Source organism: Carcharhinus amblyrhynchos, chromosome 13, assembly GCF_965287045.1.
Source record: "Carcharhinus amblyrhynchos chromosome 13, sCarAmb.v2.hapA, whole genome shotgun sequence".
Lineage (NCBI taxonomy): Eukaryota > Metazoa > Chordata > Chondrichthyes > Carcharhiniformes > Carcharhinidae > Carcharhinus > Carcharhinus amblyrhynchos.
This window is the reverse complement of record NC_137336.1, coordinates 11,480,615-11,499,067: the sequence shown is the minus strand read 5'-3', so window position 1 is coordinate 11,499,067 and position 18,453 is coordinate 11,480,615. Positions and strand designations below refer to the sequence as shown.

Sequence of the window (18,453 nt, the reverse complement as noted above, 5' to 3'; positions counted from 1 at the left end):
CTGATATTTGTCTCATCCCCATTCTCCTGCCTTTTCCCCATAACTCCTGGTCCCCTTATTAATCAGGAACCTATCGATCTCTGTCTTACAATCACTCAATGACCTGGCCTCCACAGCCTTCTGCGTCAAAGAGTTCCCCAGATTCACCACTCTCTGGCTGAAGAAATTCCTCCTCATCTCTGTTTTAAAGGATCGTTCCTTTATCCTGAGGTTGTGCCCTGTGGTTCTAGTTTTTCCTTCTGGTGGAAACATCCTCTCCACGTCCACTCTATCCAGGCCTCGCAGTGTCCTATAAGTTTCAATAAGATTCCCCCCTTATCCTTCTAAACTCCAACGAGTACAGACCCAGAGTCCTCAACCATTCCTCATATGACAAGCTCTTCATTCCAGGGATCATTCTTGTGAACCTCTTCTGGACCCTTTCCAAGACCATCATCATCACCTTCTAGCTCCTATATTCAGTGCCCCTTTAGATAAAGTTTTGAATCCTGATTGCTTTTTCTCATACCACCTCTGTCCGTAAGAGGGCTTCGTGGTGAGAAAATTAATCAGATTCAATGGAAAAATCTCTGTCATTGAGCAATGCCAATATCTGAGGAGAGTCAGGTCCCTACAGGACAAGCGAGCATGTTGCATAGTCAGTGTCTTCACCCACCTCTCCGACAGTGACTTCATATCTAACACTTGCCATCGGATCTACAAATCAAGATTTGGTTTAGCATTATCAAAATTACAGCACAGCAGGAGGCCATTCGGCTCATTTTGTCCCTGCCAGCCCAATGGCACGCAGATGCCCTTTCTAATCTAACCTTCCTGTTCCCAATCCATAACCATGTAGTTTGCAGCGCTTAATGTGCAGGTCCAGGTACTTTTTAAAAGAGTTTAGGGTCTCTGCCTCCATCACCAGCTCGGGCAGTGAATGAGTCAACGCCACGATAGCTGGTGAGTAACTCAACTCCTTCCTGAATATTCATCCCTTGAACTGATAGGAGAATCCATTAGTGGTAACTCAGGAAGACTGACTGGAAAGGAATATGGTTTATTTACAGAGTGCAAAGTAAAACCACTACCGTGGTGTACACACACTGGTCCCTGCCTGGGACCAGTGTCCAGTCCTGGGCCTGCCTCATAAAAGGCTGAGGTAATGTGTTCCAGCTAGGCAAAGCATTGCCTGTTACCAGAGGAACTCGTGATCAATAAGTCCCACAGGGAGACCAATCAGTGATTCCCCATGGACTTCATGGAGATTATTACACCATCAATCATTCATACTTCTTAGCACCTGTAATCTTGCTTTGTAACGATCCATGCATCTCTCAATCCCTGTACCTGTACTCTTTGTCACTGTCTCTCTCTTGACTGTATATATCTCTAACTTCTTTTGACACTGAACTCTCTCCCCATCCCTCACCTTCCCCACAGTCATTGCTTTGTGATAGTCTTCAGTTTGCCATTAACTCTTCCAACCCCTACGTCCAGGCCTGCAACAGGACCTGGGCTATTTCCTGGTCCATGTGTCTCAGTATCGCACACAGCGTGGAACATTCACCTCCGGCGATCAAGAGGCGGTGGGCGGGAGGGAGGGGATTATTTAATTTTAGCTCGTTGAGTCGCTTTGCGCTGTTTTGCTTCTGTCTGATGCTGGGACGCAGCGACTGTTGTTGACCATTTTGTTTTATTTCCCAGGATCCCACTTTGCAGTCCCCTCCCCCATTCTCTCCTCCTGCTCCTGAATCTGGTTTCATGCAGTTTCACAGTGTGGGATCCGCACAGCAAGACAGACTTCGGACATCACCCTGCAACATGGGTAAGAAAGTTTAGAATGTTATTGGACCCATTGAGTCTTGCATGGAGAAGACCCGTCAACGCCTCAAGCCCATTACACTGGAGAAAGTGAGCCTAATTAGTCCCTCATCTGTTGCAGAGTAATAGGAGGAAGCCATTAAGCCTCCAGAGTCTATTCTACTGTTCAGTGAGATCATGGTTGACCCTAGAATCCATAGAATCCCTACAGTGCAGAGGAGGTCACCTGACCCATTGATTCTGCATCCACTTTCTGCAGGAGCACCTTACCAGGCCCAACCCCCTGCCTTATCCCTGTAACCCCATGTATATACCATGTCTAATCCATCTAACCTACATACCTTTAGACACCAAGGGACAATTTACCATGTCCAATCCACCTAACCAGCACATGTTTGGACTATGGAAGAAAATGGGGAGGACACCCACGCAGATACAGTGACATCAGTGGTTAGCACTGCTGCCTCACAGCTCCAAGGACCTCAGTTCGATTCCCAGTTTGGGTCACTGTCCGTGTGGAGTTTGCATATTCTCCCTGCAGCTGCATGGGTTTCCTCCGGGGGCTCCGGTTTCCTCCCATAGTCCAAAGATGTGCAGATTAGGTGTATTGGCCATGCTAAATTACCCCTTAGTGTCCCGGGATGTTTAGGTTAGAGGGATTAATGGGGTAAATATGTGGGAATACGGGGATAAGGCCTAAATCATAGAATCCCTATAGTGCAGAAAGAGGCCGTTTGACCCATCAAGTCTGCACTGACCACAATCCCTCCCAGCTCCTATCCCCATAACCCCCACGTATTTACCCTGCTAGTCCCGCTGACACTAAGTGACAATGAGCATGGCCAATCAACCCAGTCTGCACATCTTTAGACTATGGGAGGAAACCAGAGCACCCGGAGGAAACCCACGCAGACATGGGGAGGATGTGCAAACTCCACACAGACAGTGACCCAAGCCGGGAGTCAAACTCAAGTCCCTGGCGCTGTGAGGCAGCAGTGCTAACTACCGTGCCGCCCTAGGTGTAACTGTTGTCGGTACAGACCCGATGGGCCGAATGGCCTCCTTCTGCACTGTCGGGTTTCTGGTGATTTCCACACAGTCTCCCAAAGCTGGAATCGAAGCTGGGTCCCTGCTGTTGTGAGGCTACAGTGCTAACCACCACGCTGCCTACCACATCGTAACTCTACCCATTTCTTCCAGCTCTGGAATGTTGTGTTCATTTCTGGGCATTGCACTTTGGAAGGGCTGGCCTTGGAGCAAATCCAGAGATGATTCATCAGAATGTCACCAGGCTCCAAGGGTCAGATTATAAAGAGAGATTACAAAAACTGGATTTGTATTCCCTGGAATCTAGAAAGGAGTGATCTTGAAAGCTGGATAGAGAGAAATGTTTTTTTCTGCTGGTGTGGGGAGCCTTGGTCGAGGGGACATCCCCTTTAAAGGAGTCATGCCATTCAAGCAAGAATTTTGGAAACACTTTACACAAGAGGTGTGAAACTCTCACCCACTAAAAGCAGTAGATGATAATTAAATATTTTCAATCTGAGATCATTAGATTTTTGCTAGCCAGGGGTATCTGGAGCTGAGACAAGTGGATGTCGTTAAGCTATGGACCAACTATAATCTTACGGCAGAACAGAGTCCTGGGGCTGAATGGTCTCCTCTTGTTCCTTCACCCCACCATTAGTGACCGTGCCTTGGGGCATCAGTACTGAATTGCCCTTCCTAAAGCTCTTTCACCTGCCTGTTTCCATGTATCCACTTGCTTGACCAAGGATGCCCTTCCTCGTATCTTTAGAATTCTCCATCCTGGATGGTTGTGGATGCTCCATTGATGAAGGTTGAGAGCCTGAGATAGACAAACTCTTGGTGTTTCGGAGGATTAAGACGATTGAGAAAGGGGCAGGAATGTGGAGTTGAGGTTTAAGATCACTCTGCGTTAACATTGGAAAGGTTCGAGGTGCTGTATGATCCACTCTGCTCCAATTTCTTAGGTTCTTAGCTCACTTGTTGGGTTTGTCTGTGAAAGGGACTGGTTTATAATTACATCTTGCTGATTTGGAGAAAAAGCTGTGTGCCCAAGTGGAGTGGATGGAGGTTGTGAGATAAATCCTCCAGAAATATGTCCAGTGCTAACTGCGAGTGTATACGTTTCAGAGATTCTTGAGCAAGGGCAGTTAATTCCCACTTTATTCCTCTTACAGTTTCTGGTGTCCAGAAGGAGGAATCCCAGATCCTGGAGCCTGTTTCCGAGATGTCTACTGGACGACTTCGACCGGTAAGAGAGGGTTTATGTGAAAAAGAGGAATTTGCTGCCTGCTGTCATTGGGCTATGCGTCCCTCTGGGGAAATGCATCAACTTGTGAATCACTTCCCCAATGACGTTCTGAACTCTGTTCTCCAAACCTCTGCTGCTTGTATCTTAACTCATACCAAGTCCCATTCACTCATCACCCCTGCCCCTGGCTCCCGGTCCCACATCATCTTGACTTTAAAATACTCATCCTTATTTTCAAATACCTGCATCAACACTCTCCTCTCTGTCACCTCCTCTAGCCTTACCATCTTCTGAGATCTCTAAGAGATCTCTTAGAGATACAGGTTACCCTGTATTGTTAACCTAATACAGGGTAACAAAAGAGAAGCTGGAAAATCTCAACAGGTCTGGCAGCATCTGTAAGGAGAGAAAAGAGCTGACATTTCGAGCCCAGATGACCCTTTGTCAAAGCCCAGATTTTGAGAACATTTTCTCTTTTGGTTTCAGATTCCAGCATCCGCAGAAATTTGCTTTTATCTTAATTGTGTATCTCTGATTTTAATTGCATCCCCATTGATGGCCATTCTTTCTGCTGCCTGAGTCCTAGGTTTTGGAATTCACTCCCAAACCTTCTCCAACTCTCTGTCCTCCATTAAGAAGCTTCCGAGAGGCTGTCTTTAACCAAAGTTTTGGCCATCTGTCTTGCTATCTCCTTCTGTGACTCAGTGTCACAGTATGTCTTGTATAACACAGTATGACATTCAATGTCTCAGTGTCATGTATTTATTCGATAATCACTCCTCATAAGCATTCTGAAACCTTATATCATGTTAAAGGTGCTATATGAATAAAAGGTGTTGTTGGGAGCATTAGGAGGGGTCTGCAGTTTGTTTAATTGTTTCCCTGGGCCAGAGAGTGGAGAGGGGAAAGGCAATGAAGCTTCCTATTCTATTGACCCTTGGTGAGTTGATGTGTGTGTGAGATATGGACTGTGTTATGTTGCCACCTGCAGTCAAATTTCCTGGTGACACTTACTAATTTGGCTTGTGGATGTAGAAGGGAGATGGGCAAATGATTGATCAAACATTAGTGCCTGATGGGAGAGAAATGAATTATTTTATTCTTCATTCTCAAGACATGGGTGTCACTTGCAACCCCTATTTCCCCTTGAGAGGGTGGCGCTGAGCTACTGTCTTGAGCTGCTGCAGTCCATGTGGTGTAGGTACACCCACAGTGCTGTTGCGGGGGAGTTCTAAGATTTTCACCCAGTGACAGTGAACAAGGGGTTGATACAGTTCCAAATTAGAATAGCATGGGTGACATAGGGGTGCTGGTTTTCCCATGCATCTGTTAGCCTTAGAGGAGGGTTTGGAATCTCAGTTGGATGTTTGAGGTGATGTCCCAGCGATATACTTTGGTTAAGAACTGCTGCAGTTTGAGCATAGCTCAGGTGGGTGAGGAACAGGCCAAGTCATACTTTAGGAAAAAACACTTCTGGTCTAAATGGATAAAATGGATTGGGCGGCACAGTAGCACAGTGGTTAACACTGCTGCTTCACAGCTCCAGGGGCCTGGGTTCGATTCCTGGCTCGGGTCACTGTCTGTATAGAGTTTGCACATTCTCCTTGTGTCTGCGTGGGTTTCCTTCGGGTGCTCTGGTTTCCTCCCACTGTCCAAAGATGTGCGGGTTAGGTTGATTGGCCGCGCTAAAAAAATTGCCCCTTAGTATCCTGGAATGCGTTGGTTAGAAGGATTACTGGGTAAAATACGTAGGGATATGGGGGTAGGGCCTGGGTGGGATTGTGTTTGGTGCAGACTCGATGGGCCAAAGGGCCTCTTTCTGCACTGTAGGGTTCTATGAAAAGTAAGACACAGTGGATGCTGGAATATGAAATCAAAACAGAAAATGCTGCAAAATCTCTGCAGGTCTGGCAGCAAGAAAAGAGCTGACATTTCAAGTCCAAATGACCCTTTGACAAAGCTAAAAGGCATAGAAAGTGGGAGATATTTAAACTACAAGATGAGGGAATGAAAGATCAATCCTAGCCACAAAAACAAGGGGAAAGGCTGCTATTGGCAGTCCATAGAGAGAATAGAAGGAGTGAATGGCGATGGGGAAAGAAGCTGAAATCAGAAGGTAAACTGTGACAGATAAAGATATGTGGGGAGGACGGGGGAGATGCTGGGAAAGAGGTGAAACTGAGAAAACAATGGAAAAAGGAAGAAAAGAGGGAGAAAAATGAAAAGGGTCATGAAAAGGGGGCCACGGTAAGAAGTCTCACAATATCAGGTTAAAGCCCAACAGGTTTATTTGGTATTTATTTTATTTAATGGGGGGTTGGGTTGACAAACAGGACATCAACACAGACTCAATTGCAATTTATTGAATTCACACCTCTTTAACCTGTCATTATCCCTTTCTCCACTCACATTGTCTGTACCTATAAAGACTTGATTACCTACGCAGACTTGCATTCCAACCACTGTCTTGCAATTGAGTTTGTGTCTATATATCCCGTGTTTGTGAACCCAACTCTCCACTCACCTGATGAAGGAGCAGCACTCCAAAAGCTTGTGATACCAAATAAAACTGTTGGACTTTAACCTGTTGTTGTGAGGCATCTTACTACGCCGACCCCAGTCCACATCAAAAAAGGGGGGAAAGAGTATGGCGGGGTTTGGGGGGTGGGGGAGAAAAATCTTCTGGTCTAAATGGCCTTCTGTTTAATGGCTGGCTTACATGATCCTTTGTTGCTGATTGACTTTCAGATTCGGGCTGCCCCTCCTCCACCATCATCGAGCCCCGTTTCCCAGAAGGATGAGGAAATCATGCTTTGAATATGACCAACTCAATTCAGACCCTACAGAAAGGACTTTCTCCTACTGGAAGAATGGGTGATGGATCTTTGCTTCACACACAAGACATGAGAGTGTCAGACTGTGAATGCGATGGTTAAAATTCACCGTGACCTGGAGGAAACCATTTCCACACATGGAGAACGAGCAACCAATGCATCATCATTCTGATACATTTAGTGTATCAAGTTCCAGTTAGATGACAACTTTCTTGATGAGTGCTTTCCCCAAGAGCACATGTAATCATTCTGAACAATTTTAAACATGTGTAGAGCCCCTTGTGTAATGAGACATTCCTTAAACACTGTGGGAAACATGTGGGCATGTACAATGCAGCCATGGAACGGAGCTTGTGTGATGGGGTTTGGAATTCACTTGTAATTGGATCCCACCGAATGACCTTATTCATTTTCTGAAACCAAGCTGTTTGGCCAGTCCTGAGTTTGCTCTCAGGAACAGCAAAGGGGGTTGAACAACACGTAGGGAGACAGGCTGCTTTGTGGCAGTATCCTTGGGTCTACATGATGCTGATCCATTTGCAGTTCTTGAATCAGATATACCCCAGTGCCTATCTGTGACTGGGGCGGGGGGGGCGGTTGGTTCAGTGATGGTGATTAATTATTTCACCGGCAGTCTGTGTGTTGTTAATCAGTTGAGGAGTCAAATCTCTGGGCTCCCTCTGAGTCCCAGGTTCATGACCTCACTCCTCCGTTGTGTAATGACACATCATGAAGGTATTAGAGATGAGTTAGAGGAGAGAATCAAAGACACAAGTTTCATTGATTTCATTCCATTCTTGAAGGCTGAGCAGCACTGGAAAGACTGGTATTTATTGACCATCCATGTTTGTCCTTGATAGGTGGTGACTGGCCATCTCAAACCACTGGGTTTGATACAAACTGAGTGTCTTGTTAGACCATTTCAGAGGACTGTTAAGAGTCAACCACAGTGGTGTGTGATTGGCGTCATGTATAGACCCAGATCAGGAAGGACACATTGTGTTTTTCTAACAGATAAGTGGTAAATTTTACTGAGAGCAACTTTTTACTTCCAATGTCTTAAAACTCAATTTGAATTCAGGGGCAGGGTTGTAGTTAAACCCTTACTCAAGCTCTTGATTTTCTGTTTGCAGAAACTGAATGGTTTTTTGGCCTTTTTTGTGGATCAGTTTCTAAAAGTGCAAATTGAAACACCAAATTATATCTTTTTCCTTTAACGTAAGAACAATGCTGCACTTTCAATTCATTTTTATTAGTTTGAATGAGCATGAAAGGAAAAGAAAATATATTACAGAAAGATTTACAATATATTACACTTAAATGCATAGGTTGGTGTTTGACCCACAGCCTTCCTGACTGTTTAGTGCACATACATTTTTTCTGAAGCCAGTAACAAAATAAATGCAGCATCATCGCACTCAATTGTATGTACCCTCCACCAAACGGTTCAAGAAGAAGTCCCACCACAACAGTTACAAGAAATATCTAGCGACAGGCAATAAAATACTGGCCTTGCCAGCGCATCCATGTTCTGAGAATTAACTCAACGACTGTCATGACATGGGGGTATATCCCTGACAAGAATGGACTCAAGTTGTGGAATAAGGAAATATTCACAACGTGATGCAGGTGTAAACTCAATTGATGCTGCAAGCAGCCGGAGTAATGAATCTTAAAATCTCGCTCGACTATTAATGCAACTGTGTTTGGGAGACTGTGGCCACTTTTTAACAACTCAAGGTGCACTGCAGGTTGCATTCTTGGCAGGGCATCAAGATCTAGAAGAGGATGCAGAGCTGGTTTACCAGATCCATATCAGGGATGGGAGACTTTTGTTCACACGGGAAGACTAGAGAAACTGGACTGGTCCCTTTAGAGCAAAGAATTAAGGAGAAATTGGATAGAATGTTGAGAATCGTGAAGGGCTTGGACAGCATATAGAGGGAGAAACTGTTACAGTGGCGGAGACATCAATAGCCAGAGGGCAGAGATTTAAGATATTTAGCAAAAGAATCAGAGAGATGATGAATATTTTTATGCAGTGAGTTATGAACTGGGGTGCACAGCCTGGAGGAAGTGAATTCAGTAATAACTTCCAAAAGGGAGTTGGTGAAATACCTAAAATGAAAAAACTCTGGGGAAAGAGCAGAGAAGTGGAGTTAATTGGATAGCTCTTTCAAGGAGTTGGTATACATGATGGGCCAAATGGCCTCTTTTTGTGCTATAAGATTCTGTGATGCGATGAATGTTTTGCTTCAACGTCTCTGATAGTGACTTTCTGACAGTAATTGGAGTGACTGAGGTTGCTTGATGGATGGTGAGAATCAGACTGCCCGAGAAGGATCTCATTCGAGATAGTTTCCACTCCTGGCACAGGAATAGCACTGTGCCTATTGCACAGCCACAAGCCATATGCTGAACAGGGGTGTTCTTCCCGATGTTCCAGGCAACATTTGTCCTTCAACAAATCCCTAAAATTATAAATGTATTTTATTGCATTTTATGGGCTCCTGCTGTGCATTAACTAGCTATCATGTTTGATAAGTATAACAGAACTTCAAAAAGTATTTCAGTGGCTGGGACATCCTGAGATTGTGAAAAGTGCTAGAGAAACTTTCTCAGCTACAGAATGGGGAGAGTCTCTTATCGAGATGAATCTGATACTGTACAGCAACAACCAGCCAATGACACTACTGAGAACTAAACTTTGACTACATGACAAGGCCGAAAGTCAAACTTAGGAAAGGTCTGGAATTTAGGACTGAATTCTGGGAAAGTTGCTTTTGGCATCAGCTGTGACTCTGGTCAGAAAGGAATTCCAGAGATCTGCAACTCAGAATCTTCCAGTCCAATGCTGAGGGAGCAGTGCACTGTGGAAGGGACAGTACTAAGGGGAGACAGTGCTGGGAAGGGTTATGTTATCGGAGATGCAATGCTGAGGGAGTACAGTCCTGTCCCAAGAGCAGTGATGAAGGAGGGCTGCAGTGTCAGAATGGCAGTCTTTTGGACAAGAGCATATGTAGTCCTGCTGATTGTAATTATGTACGTAAAGAAAAGCATTTAAATAAATCCTGGATTCATTCTGCTGCCTTGTGCATCTTCCTGATGTACCTGCTTACATTGGCCTTTCAAATTTTGAATAGGTTGTTTTAGTGTAGGCAAAGAGATGATGATGCACTTGTTGGGGAGACCAGAACAATGGCGCATAAATAAAAGATAGTCAGTAATAAAACCAAGAGGGAATTTAAGATAAACCTATTTACTTAGAGTGTGGTGGGAAGGAGGAATTTGCGCGCACAGGGAGTGGTTGAGGTGAATAATAGACATTTCTGTGGAAGCTGGACAAACATCAGGAAGAGAGAGGTAGAAGGATATACTGACAGGGTTGGTTTTGTTGACAAGGCAGGGGGGAGAGGGGAGGGGGAAAGGGGAGGAGTAGGCTTGTGTGGAGCATTAAAAAACATTGATGCAGGATCTTGTGCTTGTTTCTGAGCTTGACTGCCTAACTGTCCAAACGGGCCAGGCCTGCGAAAGATCCCAAGTGTGAGCTATGGCTGTGTAGCCAAAACTCAGCTCAATCTAAAAGTAGCACAAAGCACAAGAGGTGTGCATGTGGGCAACACCCAAGGCAGGAGGGGGGGGGAAACTAAAAGCAGAAGGTGAAAGGATTCAGAGCAAATCAAAACTGGGAACACACGAGCAGAAATGATCATTTCGCCCTCTGAGCCTATTTGTCATTAAATGAGATTGTGGTTGACATCTGAGGCAGGAGGAATGATACCTGAGCCAGGGGCGGCAAGATGGCACGGTGGTTAGTAGTACTGCTTCACAGCGCCGGGGACTCGGGTTCAATTCCGGCCTCGGGTCACTATCTGTGTGGAGTCTGCACATTCTCTCTGTGTCTGCATGGGTTTCCTCCGGGTGCCCTGGTTTCCTCCCACAGTCCAAATGGTTAAGTTGATTGGCCTTGCTAAATTGACCCCTGTGTCAGGGGATCAGCAGGGTAAATATTTGGGGGTTACTGGAATAGGGCCTGGGTAGGATGTGGTTGGTGCAGGCACAATGGGCCAAATGGCCTCCTTCTGCAGTGTAGGCATTGTAATGATGTGTGAAGATGGACTCCTGTCTCCTGAGGGGTGAAATTTATCTTCATCAGTTGGGTGAATTGGGTTCAAAGTGAATCCTGAGGTGAAAGGTCAGCGGAAGTAGTTTCAATAATAAACTTCCAAAGGGAATTGGATAAACACTTGAAGAGGAAAATTTACATGGCGAGGGGGAAAATGGGATCGCTCTTTCAGGGTGGCTGCACAGGTGTGATGGGCTGAATGGCCTCCCTCTGCACTGTCATTCTATGAACAGACAGCTCATTTCACTCTGTGCTTGCCATTTCCTTCCAACACCAACTTCTATTTATATAACACCCTTCAACATAATGAAACGCCTCAAGGTGCTTCACAGGAACATAACAAAACAATATATGAAACCCAGCCACTTAAGGAGATAGTAGGTCAGAGGGGTAGCTTTTAAAAAGTGGCTTAAAGGAGGAAAGTGAAGCTCAGAGGTGTAGGGAGGGAATTCCAGAGCTTAGGGCCACCAGCGGTGAAGTGATTAGAATCAGAAATGCACGGATAGTGCAAGACAGGTATCGCAAAAGGTTGTGGGGCGAGAGGGGAATACAGAGATAGAGAGGAGGGATTTAATAAAAATGATGGGAATTTTAAAGTTAAGGTGCTGTTTGACCAGAATCCAATATAAGTCAGCAAAAACCAGTGATAGGAGAGTGGGACTTGGTGCAAGTTAAGTCACAGTCAGCAGAGGTTTGAATGATCTCAAGGGGGTAGACTGTGGGAAACTAATCAGGAATGCATTAGAATAATTGAGTCCAGAGATAATGAAGGCATGAATAAGGGTTTCAGCAGCAGATGAGCTAAGACAGGAGTACAGTTGGACAATGTGACGGAGATGGAAATAAGTGAATTTAGCGATAGCGTGAGTATGACTTTTGAAGCCCATTCTCTGGTCAAATGTGACACATTAACTTCAGGCACAATTTAAAACTGTTTGGTTAGCCTGGTTTATGATATTTCACTCTCTCTGGCTTTCTGAAAGGTAATTGAGTGAAGCCCAGGTTGCCTGAAAACAAGGGACCTCTGCAACTCAGCACCAAGTTTAACAAACTTGCTTCACTGGATGGCGATTCCAGGTTGCAGCAATGATACTACAACTTCCCGGTGTCTTTCCATCATTTAAAATTCAGGAGTGCGATGGAATATCCTCCATTTGCCTCAGTGAGCGCAGCTCCAAAAACACTCAAGAAGCTCAGCACCATCCAGGATAAAGCAGCCTGCTTGATTGGTACCAACGCCACCCCCCCCGGCAACCTTAAACATCACTCCCTCCAGCACCAAACCACAGTGGCAGCCATGTGTACTATCTGCAAGATGCACAGCTGGAACTCAATAATGCTCCTTCAACAACATCTTGCAAACCAAGACCTCTACCAACTAGGGCAAGGTGCAATGACATTACTGTTTCTGAGTCAGATCAAAACAGCGCCAAGAGCGTACCTACACTACATGTTTTTTCATTCTTTCATGGGATGTGAGCATTGCTAGCTGGGCCAGCATTCATTGCCCATCCTTAATTGCACTTAATGGGACATTTTAAGAGTTAACCACATTGTTGTGAATCTGGAGTCACATGTAGGCCAGACCAGGTAAGGATGGCAGACACTGGTGAACCCTGATGGTTTTTTACGACAATCAACAATGGTTTCATGGTCATTGTTAGACTTTTAATTCCAAATTTATATTTCATTCAAATTTCACCATTTGTCATGGTGGGATTCAAACCTGAGTGCCCAAACCATTACTCTGGGTCTCTGAAATACTAATCCAATGACAATACCACTATGCCACTGCCTCCCCAGTGGGCCATTCAAGAAGGTGGCTTACCACCATCTCCTCAGGGCAACTGCGGATTTACAATAAATGTTAGCTTGCCAGTGACACCCACGTCCTGAGAGCCATATTTTAAAAAAAATAGATTCTATCCCTTTGGGAAAAAGTCCATAACTGATATTTCAATTTGCATAGAACAGCAGCTGTGCCAGCTCTGACACCATTGCTCTACTCTTACCTCTGGTTCACAAGTGGGCTCAAACTCAACTCCAGACAATGCATAACTTTAGCTGATACCTGTGGTACTTGAGGGGGCACTGCACTGTGGACATGCTGCTTTTTCTGGATGAGTCATTAAGCTGAGACCCAGATTATACTCCCAGATAGATGTAACAAAAATCCTGCTGCTACAATTCTGAAGAAATGCAGGGGCATTCTCCCCAGCCCACCAGACTAGTATTTATCCTTCAACCATGCAACTATGAAAAATCGATTAGCTGGGTATTATTACATTGCTGTTTGTGGGAGCTTGCTGTGCCTAAATTTGATTGCTGTGTTTCCTATGTTTCAGCAATTGATATGTTTCAAAAATATTTCTTTGGCTGCAAAATGCCGTGGGACAGTTGAGGTGGTGAAAGATATTACAGAAGTCCGTGTAGAGAGGCTTTTCTCCCTGTTTGTCCCCTCTTGCATACTATCCTACCCACTAGAGGTTCCTAATTGTCCTGGATTGACCTGATTAATCTCCAGGAGAACAATCGGAAGGACTTCTTTCATTTTCTTTCCAAAGAGAATCAGAGAATCCGGTGTGGTGAAGCACTGCAGTTCTGGTTAACTCCACCAGAGCATGCAAGAGGTCTGTGCATGTCAGGTCTGCGTAAGCTCCTCGTCACGTGACCATGTTTGGAGGTGCTTCGAATTGAAACATTCCATCAGGGTGGGTGGACAATTTGACAAACAGTTTCCCTAGATTGTGGCTAAATTTCCTCCCCCCTCCCCTCTCTCATTACATCCAGGCTCAGAAAGGTCAGAGTCTGAGGCCAGGCAGAGTGTGATTTGCTAGCTGACCCTCTTTGTGCCTCTTTGACAGTTTGTCTGGTGGGGAATCCCCATCTGTAGTCAGAGGATCAGTGATTCCAGCACCAAGTGCAATGTGCAGAGGGAGCAAAGCGAGAGGCAGCCTCAGTCATAAGCTCTCCCTGCCTGGGTTTTGGGTTGGCGACGAATGCTGAGATTGTGTTGGAGATCAGTCCAGGCCTTTGTGATTATTTCTGATCATCTTCCCGTCATTGTCTGTCCGGAACGGGAGATTCAGACCTGAAAATCCACAGGGAGCAGAATTCATTCAATGTAATATCACAGCCATAGTCACACATTCACATGTTACACAGTCATGGTCACACATTCACATGTTACACAGTCATGAGAACATAAGAACATAAGAAATAGGAGCAGGAGTCGGCCAACTAGCCCTTCGAGCCTGCCCCGCCATTCAATAAGATCATGGCTGATCTGTCGTGGCTCAGTTCCACATTCCCGCCCTCTCCCCATAACCCTTAATCCCCTCGCTTATCAAAAACCCATCAACCTGCGTCTTAAAAATATTTAGTGAGGTAGCCTCCACCACTTCAACGGGCAGAGAATTCCAGAGATTCACCACCCTTTGAGTGAAGAAGTTCCTCCTCAACTCTGTTCTAAACCGCCCCCCCTTTATCTTGAGGCTGTGCCCTCTAGTCCTACTATCCTTTCTGAGCGGGAAGAGTCTCTCCACCTCTATCCTATCCATCCCATTCATCATCTTATACGTCTCAATGAGATCTCCCCTCATTCTTCTAAACTCTAACGAGTACAAGCCTAATCTATTCAGCCTCTCCTCATAGCTCAACCCCCTCAACTCCGGCATCAGCCTAGTAAACCTCCTCTGCACTCCCTCCAAGGCCAAAATATCCTTGCGTAAGTACGGCGCCCAAAACTGCACACAGTACTCCAGCTGCGGCCTCACCAATGCCCTATACAGCCGCAGCAAGACCTCCCTACTTTTATATTCAATCCCCCTCGCGATGAAGGCCAGCATCCCATTCGCCTTCCTGACCACCTGCTGCATCTGCAAGCTGGGTTTTTGCGACTCATGCACAAGGACCCCGAGGTCCCTCTGCACCGTCACATGCTGCAGTTTTTCTCCACGTAAGTAATAATCCTTCCTACCATTATTCCTACCAAAGTGGACCACCTCGCACTTGCCAACATTAAATTCCATTTGCCATTTCCTGGCCCATTTGCCCAGCCTATCTAGATCCTTCTGTAGACTCTCCCCACCCTCCGCACAATTTGCCTTTCCACCAATTTTGGTGTCATCAGCAAATTTCGACACCCTACACTCGGTTCCCTCCTCCAGATCATCTATATAAATGGTAAATAGCTGAGGCCCCAGCACCGACCCCTGGGGCACTCCACTAGTCACCATCCGCCAATCCGAATAGCACCCATTGACCTCCACTCTCTGCCTCCTACTTGACAACCAGTCCTCTATCCACGCTAACACCCTACCCCCAACTCCATGCCCCCTGACCTTCTGCAATAACCTCTTGTGAGGTACCTTGTCAAACGCCTTCTGAAAATCAAGAAAGACCACATCCACCGGCTCTCCTCTATCCACCGCCCTAGACACATCCTCATAGAACTCCAGTAAATTTGTCAGATACGACTTCCCTTTAACGAAACCGTGCTGCGTCTGCTCTATCAAGCAGTTCCCCTCAAGATGACTCGCCATTTCCTCCTTGATGACGGATTCTAACATTTTACCTACAACAGATGTTAAACTAACCGGCCTATAATTCCCCGCCTTTTGCCTGGCACCCTTCTTAAACAACGGCATAACATTAGCCGTTTTCCAATCTTCCGGCACTTCCCCGGAATCCAGCGGTCACACATTCACATGTTACACAGCCACAGTCACACTTTCACACACTTGTTGCATAGCCAAGGTCTCAGACACAATGGTGTGATATTTGTGTACATTCTAGTTCCTGAATGGAACATCATTACAGAGTGAACAATGGACTATTGTAAAGTTGTTACCACATCGCGCCCGTCTACATGTCGCACATTTACTCAACTGTACAATGGCAGCATACATGGTCATAACAGCTCAACTTAGAACAGGAGGAGGGGAGACTGCAGAAATAGACAGGGTTTGAGGGAGAAAGAGACAAAGCAAGAAAGTGAGAGTGAAAGACAGAGAGAAGAGGGGCACGGAGAGATAAAGAACATGAGAGAAGCAAAGTGAGAATGAGAGAGGTTAACAGCTAGATTCAGCAAGGGTCACAGAGTGAGCAACAAGCAGTGTGAATGTGATTATTGGATTCCAATAATTCAAATTGATTATGAATTATCTTGATATTTTTGTAAACCGACCTGTGAAATGCAGACTCCAGAATCATTGCTGAGTGAGATCAGATTCCTAGAATATACAAAATAAAAAAAATGAATCTGCTCTCTCCTGGTGCCCACAAAGCCTGTGTCAGACATGAAGCCTTTCTCTGATTTTATTCAGCAGGGCGACCGTGAAGTGATGTCCCCAGTAGGACAGAACAGCTTGTAAGCATGGAGAGGGAAGTGGGGGCAAGGAGGGAGTAGGGTTGGAGAGGGTGGGTGTGGGAAAGTGAAGAGTGAGGATTGAGGAAGGGGGAGTAAGGGAGGAGACTGAGGATTGGAAGATTTCGGGTGGGGAAATGAGGAAGTGGCGAGAGATATGAGGGTTGACAGAGGGGAGTAAGACTGGGTTAGACCTCAGTTCATGACACACGGAATCACACACCTGTTTCGTTCCCTCACTCGCTGTGGTTTCACTGAGAGCCGTGGGTTTCTCATGCTCTACCTCTGTCTGTGTCGTGGCTGCCTGAGATTGGGGAGACATTTCAATCATGGGGATGCTGCTCACTTCCTGTGCCCATCGACCTTTCTCAACATGAGTAACCCGAAACCTACAACCACAAATAATACATTGGACTTAAATGTATGGAGTTGATCAGGGTACAAAGCAGCTCGAATCCCAGCTCAGTGAGAGACCAGCCCCCAATCCCAGCTCAGTGAGAGACCAGCCCCCAATCACAGCTCAGTGAGAGACCAGCCCCGAATCCCAGCTCAGTGAGAGACCAGCCCCCAATCCCAGCTCAGTGAGAGACCAGCCCCGAATCCCAGCTCAGTGAGAGACCAGCCCCCAATCCCAGCTCAGTGAGAGACCAGCCCCGAATCCCAGCTCAGTGAGAGACCAGCCCTGAATCCCAGCTCAATGAGAGCCCAAACCCGAATCCCAGCTCAGTGAGAGACCAGCCCCGAATCCCAGCTCAGTGAGAGACCAGCCCCGAATCCCAGCTCAGTGAGTGACCAGCCCCGAATCCCAGCTCAGTGAGAGACCAGCCCCAAATCCCAGCTCAGTGAGAGACCAGCCCCCAATCCCAGCTCAGTGAGAGACCAGCCCCGAATCCCAGTTCAGTGAGAGACCAGCCCCGAATCCCAGCTCAGTGAGAGACCAGCCCCGAATCCCAGCTCAGTGAGAGACCAGCCCCGAATCCCAGCTCAGTGAGAGACCAGCCCCAAATCCCAGCTCAGTGAGAGACCAGCCCCCAATCCCAGCTCAGTGAGAGACCAGCCCCGAATCCCAGTTCAGTGAGAGACCAGCCCCGAATCCCAGCTCAGTGAGAGACCAGCCCCGAATCCCAGCTCAGTGAGAGACCAGCCCCCAATCCCAGCTCAGTGAGAGACCAGCCCCGAATCCCAGCACAGTGAGAGACCAGCCCCGAATCCCAGCTCAGTGAGAGACCAGCCCCCAATCCCAGCTCAGTGAGAGACCAGCCCCGAATCCCAGCTCAGTGAGAGACCAGCCCCCAATCCCAGCTCAATGAGAGCCCAAACCCGAATCCCAGCTCAGTGAGAGACCAGCCCCGAATCCCAGCTCAGTGAGAGACCAGCCCCGAATCCCAGCTCAGTGAGAGACCAGCCCCCAATCCCAGCTCAGTGAGAGACCAGCCCCGAATCCAAGCTCAGTGAGAGACCAGCCCTGAAACCCAGCTCAATGAGAGCCCAAACCCGAATCCCAGCTCAGTGAGAGACCAGCCCCGAATCCCAGCTCAGTGAGAGACCAGCCCCGAATCCCAGCTCAGTGAGTGACCAGCCCCGAATCCCAGTTCAGTGAGAGACCAGCCCCGAATCCCAGCTCAGTGAGAGACCAGTCCCCAATCCCAGCTCAGTGAGAGACCAGTCCCCAATCCCAGCTCAGTGAGAGACCAGCCCCAAATCCCAGCTCAGTGAGAGACCAGCCCCGAATCCCAGCTCAGTGAGAGACCAGCCCTGAATCCCAGCTCAGTGAGAGACCAGCCCTGAATCCCAGCTCAATGAGAGCCTAAACCCGAATCCCAGCTCAGTGAGAGACCAGCCCCGAATCCCAGCTCAGTGAGAGACCAGCCCCGAATCCCAGCTCAGTGAGTGACCAGCCCCGAATCCCAGCTCAGTGAGAGACCAGCCCCGAATCCCAGCTCAGTGAGAGACCAGCCCCGAATCCCAGCTCAGTGAGAGACCAGCCCCGAATCCCAGCTCAGTGAGAGACCAGCCCCAAATCCCAGCTCAGTGAGAGACCAGC

The 18,453-nt window shown here is 46.9% G+C and overlaps 1 protein-coding gene across 2 annotated transcripts in view; it reads left to right on the top strand.

The window, feature by feature from the left end:
• LOC145351713 (F-BAR and double SH3 domains protein 2-like) overlaps window positions 1-7,499 on the top strand; it is a 62,783-nt gene extending 55,284 nt beyond the window's left edge. The window contains exons 18-20 of one of the 2 annotated variants that reach the window (XM_080201289.1): window positions 1,687-1,807; window positions 4,008-4,081; window positions 6,830-7,499. In XM_080201289.1, the coding sequence (XP_080057415.1) occupies window positions 1,687-1,807; window positions 4,008-4,081; window positions 6,830-6,898 (264 nt within the window). In that variant the 3' untranslated portion in view covers window positions 6,899-7,499. Of the gene's footprint in view, window positions 1-1,686; window positions 1,808-4,007; window positions 4,082-6,829 lie in introns of those variants that run through there. The other variant, XR_013888442.1, reaches the window with a different exon arrangement.
• Window positions 7,500-18,453: the final 10,954 nt, after the last annotated feature.